Here is a 22,331-nt window from a genome sequence, read left to right on the forward strand (position 1 = left end):
TATTAACTCCTGCCAGGAATCATGACTGATAAACTCTTGCCATGATTAACGGATTGATCAACTCCTGCCAGGAATCATGACTGATCAACTTTGCCAGGAATCACGAACTGATCAACTCCAGCTAGGCATAATGACTGATCGACTCTTGCCAGGGATCATGACTAACCAACTCCTGCCAGGAATCTTGACTGATCAACTTAAGTTATCATAGCTAAGTAATTGGTAATGGACACTGGGGGAATGGGGTAATTCATCCACCTATCAGTGCTAGTTATCCCGGGGCCCCCGTTCGCCGAGTGTCCATTACTAATTACTTAGCTATGATAACTTAAGTGTTGGCTTCTATTGTCTATTGCTAATCACCTATCAGCGCCAATCACCTGTTGGCTTCCTTTGTTAGCTTTACCCTTTTGTTATACAGGTTCCGGATGTTGATGTCCAGTGTTACAGGTTCTGGATGTTGATGTCCTGTATACAGGTTCCGGAGGTTGATGTCCTGTATACAGGTTCCGGATGTTGATGTTCTGTATTACAGGTTCCCGATGTTGATGTCCTGTATTACAGGTTCCCGATGTTGATGTCCTGTATTACAGGTTCTGGATTTTGATGTCCTGCATTACAGGTTCCGGACGTTGATGTCCTGTTTTACAGGTTCCGGACGTCGATGTCCTGTATTACAGGTTCCCGATGTTGATGTCCTGTATTACAGGTTCCCGATGTTGATGTCCTGTATTACAGGTTCTGGATGTTGATGTCCTGCATTACAGGTTCCCGATGTTGATGTCCTGTATTACAGGTTCCGGACGTCGATGTCCTGTATTACAGGTTCCCGATGTTGATGTCCTGTATTACAGGTTCCGGATGTTGATGTCCTGTATTACAGGTTCCCGATGTTGATGTCCTGTTTTACAGGTGCCCAATGTCTATGTCCTGTATTACAGGTTCCGGATGTTGATGTCCTGTATTACAGGTTCCCGATGTTGATGTCCTGTATTACAGGTTCCCGATGTTGATGTCCTGTTTTACAGGTGCCCAATGTCTATGTCCTGTATTACAGGTTCCGGATGTTGATGTCCTGTATTACAGGTTCCGGGCGTTGATGTCCTGTATTACAGGTGCCCAATGTCTTTGTCCTGTATTACAGGTTCCGGATGTTGATGTCCTGTATTACAGGTTCCGGATGTTGATGTCCTGCATTACAGGTTCCGGGCGTTGATGTTCAGTGTTACAGGTGCCGGATGTTGATGACCTGTATTACAGGTGCCCAAAGTGTATGTCCTGTATACAAGTTCCGGATGTTGACAAACACCAGGACGTGCCTCTTTTTGATGACCTGTATGACAGGAGCCGTTTGTTGGTGGCCAAAACAATTGGAGCCGATTGTTGATGACCTGTATTAAAGATGACAGATGCCGATGTCCTGTATGACAGCTGTTGGATAACCGATTGCATATTGCAGGTACTGTCCGAACTGAAGTTGGTGGATGTTGGATCAAGATATCTTCCTGCCCAGCTGACAAACAGCTTAAACCATTTTTCTATGACAAATGGGGGGCCACCGACATAGGCTCAGGTGAAACTTTCAGTCGTATCAGTAAAATAAAAGATAACATTTATACATCTATCTTGTTAAAATTGTTGACAGGTTTGGTTTGACGTTTCATTGATCAAGGTTCGCATAAATATAACGTTTTGTTGTGAGTGACAGTAGTTTTCTACCTTCCGTGAAATTTCTCAAATGTTAGTACATTTTGCAACATTTGAGAAAATAGAAGGTACAAATAGACCCTTGCTTGTCACAAATACTACCAACATTGACAGTGTATTTCTGGATTTTATCAACAAAGAGACCAAACATTTTTGCATGTCTCACAGAAATTAGAGGAGGCTGACACCTCTGTCTAATCATGACTCGTGAAGCTGATCAAAATTAAGTAATTTTATTCCCAGATGATAATTGTTTTGAGAGGGCGACCTCCTTCTGACAATACTGTGGCTCTCACCGGAACCTTCCTGTCACTGCCTACTTCCGGCCGCAAGCTACTCAAAGAACCGTACCAGCGAGCATTGAAAGGTCAACATACATTAAATAAACACGCAACTATGTTCTCGGTTTTTGGATATTTTATGAATATAATGGATCTTATAGCAGTGTCACGTCAGATTGCATTGAAAGTGCATCCAGTCAAACAGGTGACTTTAATAATTAGTATCAATCCACGCCATCAGAAGTGTCACTTTTCACTGGATTGTTAGACCCGTTTCACGACGGTCTACATTGTTAGAGCTTCGAAGCTTTACATCTTATGTGAACACCTACGCATGTCCTCCAAATATTACGTTGCAACAGTCACGTTGTCTGTCGTACAACACCAAGATCGTCATGGTGACGACATGGCTTCATATCTACAACATGAATAGTATACCATGTGATATCGAAAGGTAACTGACATTCAATCGTATCTGGACAAGCAGACCCGCCAACACTGCGTCCGGGACCTCTACAATAACAACTACTATGACAGCAGTGTCGACAGGGAGAACTGTCGCGTCAGCATCTTTAAAGCGTCGATTTAAATAAAAGTATAGCTGTGTCTCCATTCAAATTAACACATCTTTTTTAAAGTTACAGATGAATCCTCCCCCATAACATTGTCCTTGGTTTTGCATAATTAAATGCATTCTCTACCTGTAGACTTAGACTATGAGTCTGATTGTTTAGGCGTTCCTCGACATCCATGTAACTATGGAAGATCTTCAATCGCTACATGTAAAACATTTGGAATTCGTATCCTAAATGGACAAACACTGTGGATAACACGGAGGATAACATCACTGCGCTCTCATGCAAACGGAGGAAGACTCACAGCAAGAATAATATTCGATAGTACACAATGGATTCCCAGCTGACCAACTTCTGAAGAAGACTGTACTGCTTATCAAGACTTGGGACTGAAGCAAGATCACGATATTTTGTTTCAGTTGCCCAATATGACATTCGCATGCCAAGCAATGGTCACACTTCCAATAATCCTCTTGAGAGCACAGTACCTACAGTATTGCCAAGGATTCCAAATCTCTTTTTCTTCTGTGTCGTATGGATCCCCAGAGGACCATCATACCCACCTAAAGATATAAGAACTCCATTGCAAGATCCACCAGTAGCAACTCCATCGCCAGGCTCTGTTCGAGATGTTTTTACCTTCCACTCTCATACTAGTGTACCTGAAGAACCTGTAGATGATGCAGCCTCTTCAATTAACAATGTTGGATCTCCTTCACCTCTGGCCAAACTGAGTGTCCAAGGTCGGGGAGTCCTACCCAACATGTCCTGCCTGGATGAGGAATGAAGAGTGGGTTACCAACTTTGTTATTACTCTGAACAAGCCTGCCACCACGGGCGAAGTCTTTGTATAACATGAATTGTATTATCAGAAGTTTCAGTCTGCATGTGTTGTTGAAGTTCTTGTATGCATGTGTTTTCTTTGAATGATATCAGCATCATTGAGACCTATGTTGTTCATGATGTGAGTTAGTGAGCATCCTATGACTTCTCGTCTCTGGATCATCACCCAGCAACCCTTTTCCCAACGACTTCCTATCTTTCGTTTATCCTGTTAAATGTTAGAGACAACTTTTCTAGAAGGAGGAAACATGTCGTCGTCAGTCTTCTTCTAAGTTTTATCCACCTTAAGACTGATTCTCCAGTGTGTTAATATAACTAGTTGTAGGTGCTACCTACACTACTGCCTAAAAGTTCATTCCCCTAACACGCGTTGTGAACGCGTGTAACACGCATGTGACACGGGTGCTCAACGGGTTGCACACGGGGTGAGCACCCGTTGGACACGGGTGTGCAACGGGTGTGCATCGCGTGTGCAACCCGTTGCACACGCGTGTGCCACGCGTGTAACACGGGACCGGGTTCCAGTTGAAGTTAACAAATTTATCAAATGAATAGTGAGATAAAACAAAACAGTGAGATGTGAAATTTGAGTTAATGAGCGGCCATTGAGCTGTGTTCACCAGACCATAAATACAAGGTCGGCCCATCTTAATTAGTGTTCGGTTGCGAGTTTATTGCTAGGGGAACCCCCGTGTTGACACGATTGTCGCGGGTTGGTAAATGTTCGCCATTAATAAAATAATTGTTTGTGGATTGCGAACATATTCATTTGCCCACACGAGTCATTCCATTTGATTGCAATTATAACGTTTTTCGTTCGCCAAATTTATGCTTTAGACAGTACAATTATGACATAGCCGTCACCACTACTAATGTCTCTTTATTTCACGTAGGAATATGTCCCATTTCCCCACACCCCACTTTCTGTGTTGTATTTTGAAAAATAAATAAAAGAAGGTTTTGTGTGGGACACTTTTATACTAATTATAAGAGGATGTTGTAAATGAATATGCACAGCCATGCTGTCTGACAGTTGATTGAATTTGAGATCTTCACAATCACCGGGTGTGACCATGTAGACAGAATCTCGTTAGGGTTTGTGATTTTTACATTTGCCCAATGACCATAGTGAGTATTGCTGGGGATACCAAATGTAACAGTTTATTATTAGAGATTGTGAGTACCTATACCACATAGATAGGATATCTTTAGGATTTTAATCCTTCTTTGAGAGGCATTTAGAAGTTGGAGTACTACGTTAGGATAAGATTTATGGGTGACTTTAATCCTTTCTTTCTCTGTGGGTAATCCTTTCACGTTGATTGGAGGAAGTCACTCAACCAGGTCATGACAGGTCGTGAGTTTACTCACTAACTACTGTGAGCGTTTTTGGCATGACATCTTTTCTTGTATAAACATAGAAACGATGCTCACTCACTCACTGTTAATCTTCTGCAGTTTGCTGGCAAAGTGGGGATAAACTTCAGTGTCAAAGACGATCAAACTTAGTTCGAATCTTTGTTTATATGTGACATCTCCCAAATGGGGACATTTTCATAAACTTGGCAAGTGATGATGAATTTTAATATTAATATTAATATTATTATAGTTTATGAAACTGTTAATAAAACTTTAATAAAATTGTGCTTCACTCTCACGAAAAATATATTGTCTGTGAGTAAATTTATATGTCACGTTACATCGGCATTTTTCAGTGATATTGGGACTACATGAAACATGGCTGGTTTTACATTTCTGATACAGGTGCTTGACTGACTGAGTAGTTCATGATCAATAAGATATGTTTAAATCAGTCAAGTTTGCAACAATAGATGAATAAGTTGATACATTTGGACCGCAGTTACCGATTAACAACTTAAGACATAGAGACAGGGAGGAGATATATAACCAAACCTATGATCCTGTTGAGACAGTCGACAGTTAGAACGTTGGATTAAATGACAGTAACTAATTTGAACATTCCCCAGTTATATCATAAAATACATCATAACTCATAACAGTCCGAGAGACAGATTCCAGACATATACTAGTATTGAAGGGACAATCGCTTTTGACAGTTTAAAAATAAACTCACCTTAAGGTGCTTGGCAAGTCAAAACTGACCTCCCTGAATATGTTTTTTAGGTTTGACAGCAACTATGCTTGTGGATTTCAGAGATAGACATGATTGGTTAGCTAGATGTTATTACAATAAGCGAAAATGTCTTAAAAGTCCACAGTTGGTTTAATAGTACAAAAAGTGTGTTATAGATTTATCAACGTTTTCTTTTATTGAACATAATATTTGCACTATATTGCTGTAAGCTGTAAATAATCTAGCCTCCCCATGTATGTAACTTACATATATTTATGTATGGCCAGAACAGCAAATAAAGTTCTGGTAGATAGGTACCTCGGAGATTTAACGTGCGCTTTCCGACTTAAGCCTATCTCGCACACGGAGAAGCACTTATACTTTTAGGGTAAAAAAGCGTAATGATTAAATAAAGAAGTGCACCCCCCCCCCCCCCCCCCCAAAAAAAAATAAATAAATAAATAAAAATAAGTTTAGTCCTTGTAGTAGTCTCTTGGTCAGCTTCTCATCCTGGGGGTCGGGATTCTGGTAGAGACTCTTGGCAAGGGGGCGGCGGTATTGGCGACGAAGTGGTTTGAGGTCGGTACGCCACTACTCTGGAAGAAGTGGTACAAGTCTGTGTAGTTTGTGATGTCGTACTCGATGTCCTGTCCACCCTTCTTGTGAACCATGACGAAAGGGACTCCTTGTTTGGCGTAGAGATATTCCTTAGGGGTGTTGATCTGGTCAACCTTGAGATCCGGCTGGGGCTTGTAGTGGTTGATCGGAATATCTGATTTTTCCACTAGTAAATAAAGTTCTTTGGTATGACCTCTTTTATCCCTGCTGACGTTATCCTAATGTTCAATTTCAGTCTGCCTCACCAAGCGTATGAAAGCATTGTACATGTTCTGATAAACCACACTGATGCAATTAAGCAAATGAATATTTGCTGTGGGCAAATATCTATTTTCTATATATATTTGTAGATATGAAGCATTCTAGTTAATTGTGGATACACTGGGCAGACATAATTGTGTTTATTTCCAGGCCATCCTGATCGTCGTTTACTACTATAAGGTGTATGGTTGGAGGCAAGATCAAAGGCGCCGCACAGCATTTATTAGATAACAGACGGGGTCGTCCGTTTCGCTTTGAACAACCACCCCACCTGTCTGTAGGAGTTATATAATCGGTGCGCAAATAATTGTGTCAAGTCCACTGCCGGGCTGATGCGGTGTCAGTGTCAGCGATGAACATGAATGCTCAAATTATAGACCTGTAGCACTCACAAGTTGCTTAGCCAAAATATTTGAAAAGTGTATATTCAATTCTCTGATAACAGCAAATATAACCTTAGAAAAAGATTCAACATACAAACAATCAAATGTAGAACACAGACCTATGCTTATTATCATTTCTTCTGGATATGATCAACCTGCGGAACCCTCTATCCGATTAAGTAACAAATGCTCGCTCATTAAAAGAAATCAAATCCTTAATTAATCGTTCTGATGCAATTATTAATAATTTTGACTTCAAATATTTTCATAGATCATGCCAAATTGTCCACTGTCGCCTTAGGCTCGGCTGCAGTGACTTAAACGCTGATAAGTTTAGACGACATGTATCAGACATACCAGACTGCACTTGTCGATATCACCTTGAAGATGCAATTCACTTTTTCTATAACTGTTAAAAAATACGATAATATCAGAAACACTGTGTATTTCTACACACATGGGTATGGTCTAAAAATGATATTACATGGTAGTAGTTAAGCAGTTCTACAAACATGACTCTTCTTAAATCAGTTCATGACATCATTGTCAAAAGCAAAAGGTTTGAGTAGCTTAATTTTATGCATGTGGTAAAGGAAAACTGCATTACCTTATTTCACAGACACCACTTGCTTCAGTGTATTGGCTTCGTGTATTTCATTTGTGCATTTTGTATGTTTATGTTCATCACTCTCTTATATATATCCAGCTGTTGTTAAGTTGTTACCTGGAGAGGTATTACATAAGCAAGTTTTGCTTGTTTACCGATCCAGATTTCTTTTGAAATAAAAATACGTTTAAGCCAACACAGCTAACCCTAAAACACATGATTGTAAACTATTCAAAAAGGGGCACTAATCCCTGGCTTCTTCTCGGGTGTCGGACTCAAACTCATTTATTCTTAGAATAACATGACATACAATTATCTACAATTTTTATTATGTACAATTTAACAAAAATAATAAAAATAGGATGAGTGGATACTAATACAATTTACCAATTGTATTGTACACATTGTTAAGGAATTTAGATAGGCCTTTAAGATTTCTTACACTGTAAGTGGTCATAATTTTCTTAAATGTTTGGAAACTTAAGATATTGCTTATTTAAGAGTTCATATCGCCGTTGGTGAAAAGCTTCACATCGGAATAAATAATGCAATTCATCTCCCACAGCGATAGAATCACAGAGTGGACACTGGCTGTCTTCCCTGGGAATGTTCAGCCATCGACCAGTTTCAACTGGTAATACTTGGTTAGAAAGTTCTGACTTTTAGTATTGGGAGAAATATTGATTTTGAGAGCAGTAGATATTTCGCAAATGAAGGTTGATTCTTCAGGTAATACGACCTTTGGATTTCCGCTTGGGCTTACTAGCTGCCGTGAGTCAATTTGCTCGTTAACGCAACCGAGCGTGACAAGAGACTGGGCTACCAGTCTGCAAGGACAGCTAAATAAACTTACGCATTTTTGAAAACTGATTGGTTACCCGTGATCTATGAAGATTTCAACAAAGGGCGCATGGTAATTAATTTCTTCAGCCTAAACAAACAGACAAATAACGGCGAAAGCTCATCGGATGTCGTTATTTGGAAATACCCCTGATTGTTACAGTTTGATAATAAAAAAGTATCCCTGAGTGAAAGCATTTGCGGATTTCGGATTGCGTGGATGATACAATTACTACTCCCTTGTTGTCATCCACATTTTCTGGTATAACCCTACACTTCTGTATTTGTCGTAATTCACTTGCTGCTCAGTTAATGAATTTATAACATGTATGCTTAGTTGTAGCACCACTCAGATTACCCGATAAAGGTTCAAATTTGGTCTTTCTTGTACCTGGGGTAATTATTTAATCTAAATCCAGGTTTGAAGTGAGGTGGAATGTGAGTTATGCACGTGGCAGCCCAGCAAGAGATGTATGATCAGTTGCTTTACTTTTTTTGTAAATCAACTGATCATTCCCAGACATCAAAGGATCAACAGGAAATACGTTGATTGATTAATTACTGTTATCTTGCACAGTGGATATGTCAAAAGTAAGTGTTTACATGTGAAGGTAGGGTTACTAAACCTAGGGAATACTCATATCATGGCGTGAAGTACAGATGTAAAAACAACATACTTTGTTCAAAGGGTAACCGATAATACACTGACTGGTTGTTCATTGTTATCTAACTCAATGTATGTTTTTAAGAACCGTGGACATAAAAAAATAGTTGTCAAGTGGGCTTTCTCAGCTAACTTGGCGCCTATGTGAAACAATTGAAACAAAATAAGTGATCAGTTAAGAAACAAACACGGGTTATAATATTCGATACATTTAAATAACGTTTGAAAACGATATATTTAAATATTTTAATATATTTCATATATATTCCAAATATTGTTTCCAAATAATTATTATTAAAGTATTTGATTCTCACATAGACATTTGACATCGAATAAGTATTTTTGTACAGCTGCAGACGCAATGGATATTGTTCCTTTATGTTGATATTCCCGGATACATTATAACTTTGGTAGGTTGTTATAATGATATTTGCATTTTGTTTTCATTCATTCGCTGCAGCTTTGAACAGAATCATTCTTGTTCCTTTCCGTTTGGTTGGGAAGTTTTTCGATGCGCGAAAGACGTTGTTTTCACAAGTATTTTCTTTTGTAAGCGTGTATATGTTACAGTCAATGTGTAAAATATGATTCACTCAGGCAATTTATTAAATATCTAAATAGTTCAGTCATTTTACAAATTGACTGAATAATCCATTCATTTATTTAACCGACTGACTAAAAATGATAAAGACGACCAAGAGAGCTTAAACACATCACAATATATTAATTATGCTAAGAAAAGAAGCCAAACAATACAGAACTGTACTTGGTGATGATATTAAACATAAACAAATATTTGGAATTCGTTATCATATTAATAAAGATGGACATATTTTTCAGTTAATTTGTAAAATAAACTGAATATTTAGGCGTTTAATACATTTCCTTAGTGAAATCTGTTTACATTTTGAATGTAAACATATACACACGGTAAAATAAGCAATGTTCAGATGAAATATTTACTTTGTGTTGCAAGTCAAAATAGTGTACACGAAGATCGCACAATTACCAAGCAAGTGACTTATCAAAACTGCATCACCATTACCGATGCTCTACACAAATATACCTACATTTCAAAAACTGTATTTCATTTTTGTTGATCAGTGTGACCATACGTCCTTCTACTTTCAATAAAAATGCGCTTACGAATGGCGAGCACAGGTCGCGAACAAGTCTAGATTTCTGCTATATCATCCGGGTACTCACTGGGAAAATACAGTAATGCACAGGTAACAACTACTCCCGCGGAATTGCTTTAGATCAGTGCTCCTTTGTACGTTGAAATACTATATATTGTGAATGCCAAAATGATGTATCAAGGATCAAGTAGAAGATACATTGACCGTTGCGCTGGGAGTTTATTCAACAGACCGTGAAAATAACACTGCTGTATCTTATTATTTATTTTAGATGACGCAGTCAAAGCTCACTTCTCCTGGCGGCCATTATCGAACGGCCAGCTAAAACACAACCCCGCGCTTACGTCTACAGGTCTCTTCCTGTAGTAGGTAATTAGTATACAAGTGTATCCTCAATGATATAACCCACCCTCATTAATTACATGCTGCTCTTTTCCAGCCTCACGGCTATGGAGCTGTGATAAAGAGTCCAAGTCATCATAAAGTAATTAGGGTCCAATAAAAACAATGCGCCGCCAAATTAAACCTCATACATATTATCACTGAAAGTCGTACTACAGACGGTTAATGTCAAATCACAATAAAAGCATTTCAATTGCAATAACATGTTCCAGGGCCATGTATTCTCTTAACACCATCGGATTTAGAAGCAATGGTCGTATAAAACAAAACAGATCTATTTAATCGCAACAGTATTCGTGTTATTCCCACAAAATCACATAAAGAAAGGAGACATGAGGAAATACATGTGTATTATCATTTTTCGCCAGGATAACAAAATTTTCTCTCCTTGTTACCACCTCCAGGTTCAGCTTAACACGGGTCCTCCTTTGGTCAAAAGTTTGTTCCCCCTCTAATGAGTGTGTCACGCGTTGCACACGAGTGGCGGACGGGGTGCACACCCGTGTGCAACGCGTTGCACACGGGTCTCACACGCGTGACCAACCCGATGCACACTGGTTGCGTAACGCGTTGCCCATGCGTGTAAGGGGAATGAACTTCTAGGCAGTAGTGTATATTTGGCTCCACAACAATTCACGAACTACTACCTGTGACGACATGACAATTTGAATGTACATTCAATTGTCAGCTGGGAGGATTGCTAGCTGTAATCAACACCTTTTTGATATTGACGTTTCATGTTACTTCCCTTACATATTCATTCTACATCAATATCTAATTGCTAGTGTATCAATCATATATAATATATTACTTCATATCCAATCAAGTAATGTCAATTCAAGTTAGTAAAGAATCGATCGCGTATAATGTCAACACCGTGCTTATCGCCATGACTAACATAAGCACAGCGCTTACCGTTTTGTTAAAGCTCGTTCATGCATATCATCAATGACATCTAACTTCAAAGGGTATACGAAATAATCAATAAACAAATGAGAATGTACCAAGTAACCAGTGTTTGTATATAAATGCGACCTTCCAGAGTATGGTTTCTCTTACTTGAAAACACTCTGCATCAGATGTGTCCACCGATTGATGTCTGCCAAACCATTTTAAACATTACGACTGACAAGCTACATACGTCAGCCCAGTAACAGGTATGTCATGATACTTCGCTATATATTTATGTTTTGGGCCAAGCAGATTATGTCACATTTTAGGATAACCATTCAAGTGATGATACAAGCATCACAAGTGGCATAGGTACTACTGTTGGACTACTTTTTCGAACAAGCCTGAAAGCCGTTTCCAAGACACCCGACATTTCAGAAATAAAATAAGATGTTTGCTATAACATTTGACTGGATAGTAAGATTTGAATAATCATAGGTTCAAATACAACTGTTACCGTTGCAAAATCAAGACTTCTCTGGAGCATCCTACTATCATTTAGAGAAGAAAAAGAGTGAATGTCGATGCACAACCAAGCACATTGGTGACATCACTGCTGTGAAACTCAGCATGGGGTTTAGCTAAATAATCACTGTACATAATGTAGTTTAATACATTTTTAAAAGGCTATTTAACGAGTCCCATTCGCATAACCTGAGTCTAGTTAGATGTAGTACCAGTTAGATAGCTGCTCCTGATTCGACAGGATATGCCAGCGCGAGAGCTGAACCTAAGGTAGCATAGCTTTAGTTATCCGTGTGGTGTACTATTTTCCTATGGAACAAGCATCTTCCAGCTCCCAAACTCAGACAATGAAAATGTGAATCAAGAGGCAAAAGTGAAAAGGGTTCCGGAACTTCCTGATTCGTTCGCCATTCATCCTTCTTTCTCCGCGATGCCGAGTCCTGTTTCCTCCAAATTCGGCAGCCCCAGAGACCCAGATACAGATTTTTGTTCCGATTGCAACCCGTACAAATACTTGTACGCAGTATTTGATCTTCAATATGTGTGTCTTGCTGTATCTGGCTTTAAGTCGGGGCGGTCGGGTAGCCTAGTGGTTAAAGCGTTCGCTCGTCACGCCGAAGACCCGGGTTCGATTCCCGACATGGGTACAATGTGTGAAGCCCATTTCTGGTGTCCCCCGCCGTGATATTGCTGGAATATTGCTAAAAGCGGCGTAAGACCATACTCACTCACTCACTCACTGGCTTTAAGTCACTGCTTGGATGAAGGCTTCTTATGAATTTATCTGTAAATATTAGTATTCCATTGCCTAAATCTGTCTCTGACTCGGGGTCCTAGTTAATTGGAACACACATGGTTGCCTATGTTCCGCTGTGACTATGATGGAGGCTTAATTGTAAAACACAAGGAGTATGTCTTTTCACTGACCTAGTACAGGCTTTTAGTGTCAGATATTTGCAACTCATGATCAAGCTGAAGATTTGTCTACACTGTCAGGGAATATAGTCTTTTTAGTGTTGTTATGGTCGGACTACGCGATAAGTAACTGCCAGAAAATGAGTTCGATACGTTTTGTACAACACACACATGTTTTTTTTTAAGGACGATCTCAGCTGACAGACCTTTTCACTTACTCTTTGTCACCAATGCAGTGTTTGGACACAATCTTTCTATAGCACTCCCTCAGTATAGAAACATTCGGGATATCTTCGTTGGCACGGAAATTCCATAATGGAAAATATGTTGAGCACAAATCAAGTTTGGAATTCTCATCTGGAAGGACAAGGATCAGTCCTTTCATGTTAGCATGTCTTGATCAGCTGAGAGCTAGGATATGTCACTCAGTTTGTTGTGAAAATAATGACAGGGATGCATGACTGATAAACAAATAATTCATCGTCATGTTTGTCTTTAATTTTAAGGCTCAGTCTTTTAATGTTAGCATGTCTTGATCAGCTGAGTGCTGTACCTGCTGTTATCTCCTGCTGCCATTGACAACTTAATCTTTTCCTTGACGTTTCTTTCTCCATGGGTCTAGAGAGCTTTTCCATATGGCTATCATCGCTATTTGACAGTGGGTCGTAAACGCATGCTTGTGATATATACTAGCCACATAAAGAAACTGTGCACGGAGAAAATATAGATATAAGGGCACACCGTCAATATATGAAAGATAGGTTTGAACACAGCAATTATTGGAGAAATTCAAACGCTCATGCACGTGCCATGCGATATGACGTCATTAATGGGGGCCTATGGACGTGCAATGTGTTACTGCACGTGCATCCTGTGCAGCTGTACACAGCATGTGCAATTCAAAATTCGCTGTCACTTTGGAAAGCATGATATGTGGTCATTCAAAAATTCAAAACTTCTCAGGCGCAGACACAAGCATATCACAAGCAAATCATGCCAAGATTGACAGCTGCACAGCGTCATGAAGCCATTGGAATGATCCGAGCGGGAATGAGGCAACAACAGGTGGCAACAAATTTCCAATGCCATCGTTACACGATATCGACATTGGTGAGGCGTTATCAGAACACAAATGATGTTGCCGACCACCCACGTTCAGGACGTCCCCGAGTAACGACGCCAAGACAGTACAGTTGGATTCGAGTTACACATCTCCGACACAGGTTCCAAACGGCAGTAACGACGTCCCAGACAATTCCTGGACTGCGCCGTATCCATCCCAACACTGTCAGGAATCGTTTACGTCAGTACGGGATTCGACCACGACGCCCTGCCATACGTCCCATCCTGACACACCGTCATCGAGTCAACCGTCTAAGATGGTGTCGAAATCATGTTCGCCAACCTCGAATATGGTGGAGAAATGTTGTCTTGACAGATGAATCGAGGTTCAACATTTCCCACAGTGACGGGCGCCAACGTGTCTACCGGCGTTTGGGAGAACGTTATGCACGCAACTGTATTGTGGAGAGGAATCGTTTTGGAGGTGGCTCCGTGGTGATTTGGGTCGGGATAACAGCACGGCACCGAACCCCTTTGGTGGTTGTTCAGGGCAATCTCACCGGTGCTGGCTACAGAGATCAGATTCTGCGGCCTGTGGTCATTCCTTTCCTGCAACGTCATGGCCCGGGATTGACATTTCAACAGGACAACGCTCGTCCTCACACGGCTAGGGTCGCAATGGATTTCCTTCACCATAACAATGTCATGTTACTGCCATGGCCTGCAATTTCTCCAGATCTCTCCCCAATGGAGCATGTGTGGGATGAAATGGAGCGCCGTCTGCGTCGTCTTCCACATCCTCCAGATAATGTCCGTGACCTGGCACAGGATTTGAGAAGGATATGGCAGGCCATTCCCCAGGCCTTCCATGCCCATTTGGTGGACTCCATGCGTCGCCGATGCACTGCTGTGATTCACGCACAGGGTGGTCATACCCGTTATTGACTTTGTGACTTTGTCGTTTGACCCCCTACTCCATTTTGATCTTCTGACGTCATCGTAACAGATGTTGTTCAGGTCCCGTTGACATTTTCTTATGGTCCGATCATTCAGCTGCTACAGCGTCTGCATCATTTTGTTCTTGCTGTGTTGTATTTCAATCCAGAATATATTTTCTCCGTGCACAGTTTCTTTATGTGGCTAGTATAGTAGGAATCGTACAATGGAAAAGTAATTTGTCACTTTTGTTTCTGTCCTGCAACTCTGTATGGGATATGTCCCCTAGCTTGTTGTGAAAATAATGACTAGGATGCATGACTGATGTTTGTCTTTAATTTTAAAGAATATTTTGACCCGAAAAAGTGGGGTTAAATTGCTAATGTATTTGTTTTAGTATTTGGCATGGTTGTCCAAAGTTATTCGTGTTAATCCTATCGTCTAACGCTGACTTCGCGTGTGTTTGGTGTCTGCATATTACATTGTTTGAGATGATGATTAGCGTTCCGTTCAACAACATGGCGTTCCTGGGCTTTCTCAGTTCACGTTTGGTGATCAATTTTAATTGTTCAGTCATGTTTTCAGAAGAGTATATTATTAGTTTCAGTATCAAGAGTTCGCCCAAGAGCATTAATCCGAGAGAATACTGTGCAGCTGTGAATATGTGAATATAAGTTGACCCCATAATTATACAGAAAATGAAATCTCCAAATGTACGTCAGTACATTTAATGGTCAATGTTACATTGCTGATTTGTATGCAATAGATAAGTGTGACCCTCGCCAGCACTATTGTGCCTGGATCGTTTTCTACAATAAACATATATATCATATTCGGTTTGTGCAAGTCCTTAAGATTATGTTGTTCAAATCATCAATTTGAGTCAACAGAAAAATCTCGCCTCTGAGCAACATGACATTATCTTTTGCTGGTTACAAAGCCATCTGGGCATTGCACTTAACCAGTTTTTACCTCCAAACACTGCCTATGAATCCATGGGAGTATGTTTGGTTAACATCTGATCTTAAGTATTCATCTTTCTGTGTCGAAACAACTTCGTAAACAATCCCCTGCGAGAAGTAAAACGATACGGGAAGCTACATGAATATTCTGCATGTGTTAATGATGATTGATCTTCCGCTCAAAAATACGGCGTCCCTGGGCTATCTAAGTTCATGTTTTAATTATTCAGTAATGTTTTCAGAAGCATATATAATCAGTTTCAGTTTCAAGAGTTCGCCCAAGAGCAATAATCCGAGAGAATAATATGCCCTTGTGAATATGTGACCCTCGCCAGCACTTTTATGCCACCATCAATTTGTAACCCCATACGGCCTATGTAGCCATGGGAGTATGTTTGTTAACATTTGATCTTAAGAATCGATCTTACTGTGTCGAAAAAGCTTTGTGAACATTCCCTTGATGGAAGTAAAACGATACGGGAGGTCGCATTAATATTCTGCTTATACTTTAACCTTACCAAGCAATCAATGAGTATGTATACAGTGACTATTTATGTTCTTCTTTTCAGACCAGGTCGTGATCAACAGCGAAGGGCCGGAGTCTGTCATACACGTTCATTCTGCTTGGCGTCCGGCGTAGGGGACTTCTAACTGCTGTTCAAAACTGAAAGATATCTCATTCTTTTGTCTGTATATTAGAGCACATATCCGACAATAATATACGTCAAATACTGGTTAATTACTGACAGGAATGATGTTAAATGAAGTCATCACAATTATGTCTTGGATTGTTTATCGGGAGTTTGCAGAAGGTGAGTTGAATAACAGGAACGACATTCAATGATATCACCACTGTGAAGCATATATATTCATTAAGCACCGTAGCTACACTTGCGTACAACGGTATGGTGCAAAAAAACCATGGTTGATAAATGGGACGAATAAGGATCCAAGGATCCTGTCATTTATGAGGGACATAGCCCATGGTTGTTGGTTTCACTAAAAGGATAAGAGTCTACCACCTGTTTTATCCATTTTCCACACATCAGCTGTCACGCGGTAACATAACTTAATGCCGTTCAAAACATCATTGAACACAACTTACTTAATCAGTTTGCCACCTTTGCAACCCGTGCCTTTTAGTCAAAATAAAGGGGTGGTAGGTTGGAAGCAAAGGTAAAAAGTATACGCATGGTAAATATGCGTAGAAACTACCAGGGTGGGCAGTGTATTCGTAATTAACAAAGCATTAACAGTGAACATCTTCTCTGATGGGCCATGTATTTACGATGTTGTTATACTTATAATTACATCTTCAGATACTTTCCTACCGTTGGTTGGTTGGTTTGTTGTTTGACGCCGCACTCAGAAATATTCCAGCTATTTGATGGCCGTCTGTAAATAATCGAGTTTGGACCAGACAATCCAATTATTGATATCATGAGCATCGATCCTCGCAATTGGGATCGATGACATGCTTCAACCAAGTCAGCGAACCGGATCGGAAAGTATCTAAAGATGTACTTATTACTATATCAACATCGTAAATACATGGCCCATCAGAGAAGGTGCTCAAATAGATCTGTGAGATTACTGTTCAGTTATATACGGACTGAAGGAAGAATGCCGTATTTATAGATTTTTTAGTTTGCAAAAGAAGAAAAGATGTGGATGATATGACAATACTGACAGCAGTGGGTAAGTGAGTGAATGAGCTAAGACTAAAAGCCAATAGTTCATTTTATTGTGACTGGATCCAAATGTCTATTTATATTATATACACCTTGCACAGAAGGAAACGATGGAGTATACATTAAAAGCTTAATAACACTGAATGTCAAAAAGTATTAATAACACATATGACTATTGGACTCTTTTTACAAAAAGAATGTACACTACAATGCCAACAACAGAAAAGTAACATGTACATAACCATGTATGTTTTCATGTTACCTTTTCTGTTCAGGATATATAGTTGGATCGACAGGAAAGCAAGCTCGTGCCAGCACCTTCCATCCTAACATGAGGCCAGAGATGGCTGTTGATGGGAACACCAACGCTGTCTGGCCAAACGTGTTTCACACATTGGAAACTGATTCGTCTCCCTGGTGGCAGGTTGACTTGGCTGAGGAAGTATTCTCACCTGAAGTGACGGTCTACTTTCGTTCTGACTGTGAGTGACAAGACGTCATAAATATTATATATATTCTGTATATTCAAACATGAAAACGGTAGTGTCTTTCAGGCAGTCTGAAAGTAGCTCTAACTGAAAGTGTTGTCTTCTCGACGAAGTTTACATGTTATTCACTCGGGTGTGATATCAATGGTATTTTCGGATATATCATTGCAAAACAGATACTAAAGGTGAAAAAAAGTTATATTAGGCTTTGGTTGATTAGATATTATTGTTCCTGTATCTTCATATATGAGCAGTCCATTCTGTTATTCTTGTCAGGAACATAATATGTTTTTCTGCCACGGAGGATGCATAGTATATCTTTACTCCTTCGTTAGTAGTCTTCCTGTGTCATGAATCCTTCACATACGCCGTGCAAACGGAATTTTCATACCGAAAACAAAAATGCAGGTAATAATGTTATTCGGTCAGGTTTCTACACCAAGGGCTAGAGTTTATATCAAATGCGAGATGGTCTCTTTCTTTTTTATTTTGACAGATGAAATGAAATATCAATTACAATTGATTATAATTGAATATGGAAAGGGTTTTGTCGCATTTATTTGACATTTTCTCAGTAATGTTATTTATGAGAATGTTGCAGAAAGTGTGAAAAGATATAATCAACTTTTAGGTTTTTATGTTATCATGTTCGGTGATATAAGTACAATGCATTTAACAAATACGTTTACTGCCATGTAATATGTGCTATGATGCATCACTTCGGGCTTTCCTCCCACAGTTAGTTGACATGTCGTGATATAACAGAAGTTCTGTTCAAAGCGGCGTTACACCAAACTCACTCACTCAATATGGTGCCTTATATCGACTAAACGCAGACATGCAGCAAACCTAGATATGTACATATTCAATGATCAGTGTTGCATTGCATATTCAGATGCAGCAGCTACATGTAAGTGGTGACTCTCGTAAGCACTTTTGTGCATCGTTTTCTACCTATTCTAAACTGGATTAGTATAGATTTTGAGCGTAGAAATTCAGAAATCGCATTCTTGAATTAATGTCAATGTCCATTGCATGTTATGCTGCATTCCACCAATTATGCATATTACTTTGGGTCATGATACTCCTGGGTCTAATGTCTCCTTGAATCCGACAGATGCTCTTCGCCGTAATGGAGTGAAGATATCACTTTCACGATCTAATTCGACAAGCGCTGCTGTATGCCACACTGTAACAGGGAAGGCTGATGGATCTGACATCCCAACTGTCTACACCATTCGCTGTTACGATAGGGGGCGCTACTTGACTTTGTCAACCCTGACTGATAATGGAGATAACATAGTCCTCGACTTTGGCGAGGTCAAGGTTCATGGTAGGATATAATAACAATATAATCCTATTTTCATTGGATGATAGTCGCTGTAACAATGTCTGCCCATCTGATATATTATCTCGCGATGCTAGGAAGCCATACTGAAACGTTAGGAAGAGGTCAATCAATAGTAAATATAAACGATATGCTATTTCTCTTTATGTTGTTTCCTGCGAGTGATAAAACACATCAGTCTTTCTGATCTAGATACGTTCACCTTTCTTCCTTCAGCAATGATCAGGTTATTGCTGGGTTTGTGTAACTATATCAATACATCTCTGACGAAATTCATTGAAACATAATAATGGTGTATCAACAATATCCAAAGGAATATCTGAAATTAGCACTGATAGATAAAAGAATTACCCCGGGCCCCCCGTTCGCCCAGTGTCTATTGCCAATTACTTAGCTATGATAACTTAAGTTGATCAGTCATGATTCCTGGAAGGAGTTGATCAGTCATGATTCCTGGCAGGAGTTGATCAGTCATGATTCCTGGCAGGAGTTGATCAGTCATGATTCCTGGCAGGAGTTGATCAGTCATGATTCCTGGAAGGAGTTGATCAGTCATTATTCCAAGCTGGAGTTGATCAGTCATGATTCCTGGCAAAGCTGATCAGCTCATGAGTCCTGGCAGGAGTTGACCAGTCCGTGATTCCTGGCAAGAGTTAATCAGTCATGATTCCTGGCAAAGCTGATCAGCTCATAATTCCTGGCAGGAGTTGATCAGTCCGTCATTCCTGACTGGAGTTTATTAGCCATGATTCCTACAGGAGTTAATCAGTCGTGATTCCTGGCAGGAGTTCATCAGTCCATGATTCCCGGCAAGAGTCGATCAGTCGATGATTCCTTGCAAGAGTCGATCAGTCGATGATTTTTAGTTGGATTTGACAAGTCGTGATCCCTGGCAGGAGTTAATCAGACGTCATTCTGGCAGGAGCTGATAAAACCATAATTCCTGGCAGCAGTTAATCAGTCCCTTGATTCCTGGCAAGAGTTGATCAATTGATGATTCCTCGCAGTTGATCAGGCTATAAATCTTTTTCTGGAGTTTATCAGTCAATGATTCTTACTATGAGTTAACAAGTCATGATTCCTTGCAGAAGTGGGTCAATCCCTTGATTCCTGACAGGAATTGATCAATCGATGATTCCTGGCTGATGTCGATTAGTCATGATCCCGAGCAGAGTTGTTGAGTCATAATTCCTGGCAGGAGTTTACCAGCCATGGTTCCTAGCAGGAGTCTCTTCATTCCTGTTGAGGGGACATGGGGGGCCCAGTCGTCTAAGGCGCCGCGATTCGCTGAGCAGAGTTGCGTCCCTTGGGCACGTCAGAAAGCTATGATTGTGGGTTCAAGTTCCGGCTCGCCCCGATTATGTTTCTAGGTTTGTCAGCAACATACCCGTGCTCGTGGGTTTGACCGAAGTGGTAAACGTCTGAGACCTGCATCACTTCGGGCTTTCCTCCCACATTAAGCTGACACGCCGTGATATAACTGGAATAATGTTAAAAGCGGCGTTAAACTCAACTCACTCACTCATTCCTGTTGATCAGTCAAGGGTTGATGACAATGTAGGTGTAGCATGGTGAAGTCTAATCAAAACTATCAAAAGTGGTTTTAATTCTGAACCCTCAACTTCCGAAGATTGCTTATAGCGGAAGTGTAATTGGGTTGGATATAAGGCCTTTTATAGAAAACATTTGAAGCATTTTTATCCCGAATATTCGCAAAAAATACAAACTTAGCGACATTTGGTTGTTTTTCCTTTTTCGACATTTTTCGTAAACATATATGCTGGCTCAAATACAAAATGTCATATAAAAGTGTGTATGTAAAAGAATTTAGGTCAGACAAACGCTTGCCTTTGAGTATATGTTTCTATGTACCTAGGATGTTCTGCTATGACGTACGGGTCTGGATGTGACATTGACTGTCACTGTAATGGCACGACTTGTGATCCTGTGACGGGAGAGTGTCCTTCAGGATGCCAGGCGGGGTGGACAACAGCGTCGTGTGGACGACGTAAGTTATTGCATCCTTGCGAATTGCTTTACAAATCTGGTTTTCAATAAAGTAACACGATCGTGGCTAATACGATATTGTAATAAGGGCCAGTTGAACTGTAGAATAAAATATCGGTAATATTGTCGTTGCAGTGGAGAAGGCTAAAGACTTCAGCGTGTACACAAAGTACATTTCCTCATGTCCAATCAAAACAACTTTTCTCAAAACCACCGTTGCTATGGTGACCTTGAGGGAAATGGAAGTGGTGGTCCTCTTATCGAGAATGGACTGCATGCATGCCTGTGATGCACTGACTCTGTGCACACATTTTGGTTATGACTTTGGCAACTGTTCGCTGTGGAGGTCGGGGTCCGCTGTTGGTGTTGATGTGGAAACACGAGAACTGTGGAAGAAGGAGAACTGAAAGTTCACACAGAATGAAGCCTTTGCCTTAACTATAAGGACTCAGAATATAACTGGTTTCTTACTACCGGGACGCTGTTTGTGTGCGATTTAAAAAAAAAACACTTTCGTTTACAAATTGGTTTAAAGCACTGTAAATACCAATACTAATATGTGAAATATATACACATAACACGATATTGTTGGTTTAAAGCACTGCACATACTACATGTTGTTTTAATTTGGAAACACTGCACATTATACGGTTTGCGTACCTTTCAAGATGTTGTAGTTAGATAACTCTTAAAATCTTCTTATTCTATAATCATATAGAATAGACGTTTGTATTTATTGTCTCTCTTTCACAATCTCTCTCAACCACATGTTCCTGTAATGTTCAACCACATCCATTTCGACTGCTGATCTTGTTAATCAGTTAATATACCAATTATGTACGGATGTATATATCAATCTTGTGCTATTTGAACTTTATTGTAAGCTGTGTGAAATATTTTACATAAAAAGAGTTGGCTGACTCCAGCATGTTCTTATTGTTGTGATATCAGTGATATGATTGTGAGTGTGTGAGTGAGGTTTAACCCGGAATGCATTGGGCAATTGAACCACGTTTAACCCTTATAGGCCATGTGCCAGATGTTGAAATTTCACATATTGGTAGAAACCCAAGGAAAGAAAAGCGACTTTC

The 22,331-nt window shown here is 40.0% G+C and overlaps 1 protein-coding gene across 3 annotated transcripts; it reads left to right on the forward strand.

The window, feature by feature from the left end:
* The first annotated feature begins 11,438 nt into the window (after positions 1-11,438).
* LOC124137801 lies at positions 11,439-22,155 on the forward strand. 3 transcript variants are annotated; one of them, XM_046504247.2, is made up of 6 exons: positions 11,439-11,572; positions 16,276-16,518; positions 17,673-17,879; positions 19,003-19,218; positions 21,110-21,241; positions 21,376-22,155. In XM_046504247.2, the coding sequence occupies exons 2-6, from the start codon at positions 16,458-16,460 to the stop codon at positions 21,645-21,647; spliced, it is 888 nt and encodes a 295-aa protein (XP_046360203.2). In that variant the 5' UTR covers positions 11,439-11,572; positions 16,276-16,457; the 3' UTR covers positions 21,648-22,155. The 3 variants fall into 3 exon arrangements, with proteins under 3 accessions (XP_046360203.2, XP_046360201.2, XP_046360204.2); XM_046504245.2 differs by having other exon boundaries at positions 11,470-11,572; positions 16,281-16,518; XM_046504248.2 differs by lacking the exons at positions 11,439-11,572; positions 16,276-16,518 and adding an exon at positions 17,303-17,404.
* Positions 22,156-22,331: the final 176 nt, after the last annotated feature.

Source organism: Haliotis rufescens, unplaced genomic scaffold, assembly GCF_023055435.1.
Source record: "Haliotis rufescens isolate VD_foot unplaced genomic scaffold, xgHalRufe1.0.p SCAF_57, whole genome shotgun sequence".
In the NCBI taxonomy this organism is placed as follows: Eukaryota; Metazoa; Mollusca; class Gastropoda; order Lepetellida; family Haliotidae; genus Haliotis; species Haliotis rufescens.

Bases quoted from the DNA above. Each gene is read 5' to 3' on its own strand.
- LOC124137801 (XM_046504247.2), top strand. From the start codon at position 16,458: ATGATGTTAAATGAAGTCATCACAATTATGTCTTGGATTGTTTATCGG. The intron at 16,519-17,672 runs GTGAGTTGAATA...TTTTCTGTTCAG, and splicing joins TTATCGGGAGTTTGCAGAAG to GATATATAGTTGGATCGACA. The intron at 17,880-19,002 runs GTGAGTGACAAG...TGAATCCGACAG, and splicing joins GGTCTACTTTCGTTCTGACT to ATGCTCTTCGCCGTAATGGA.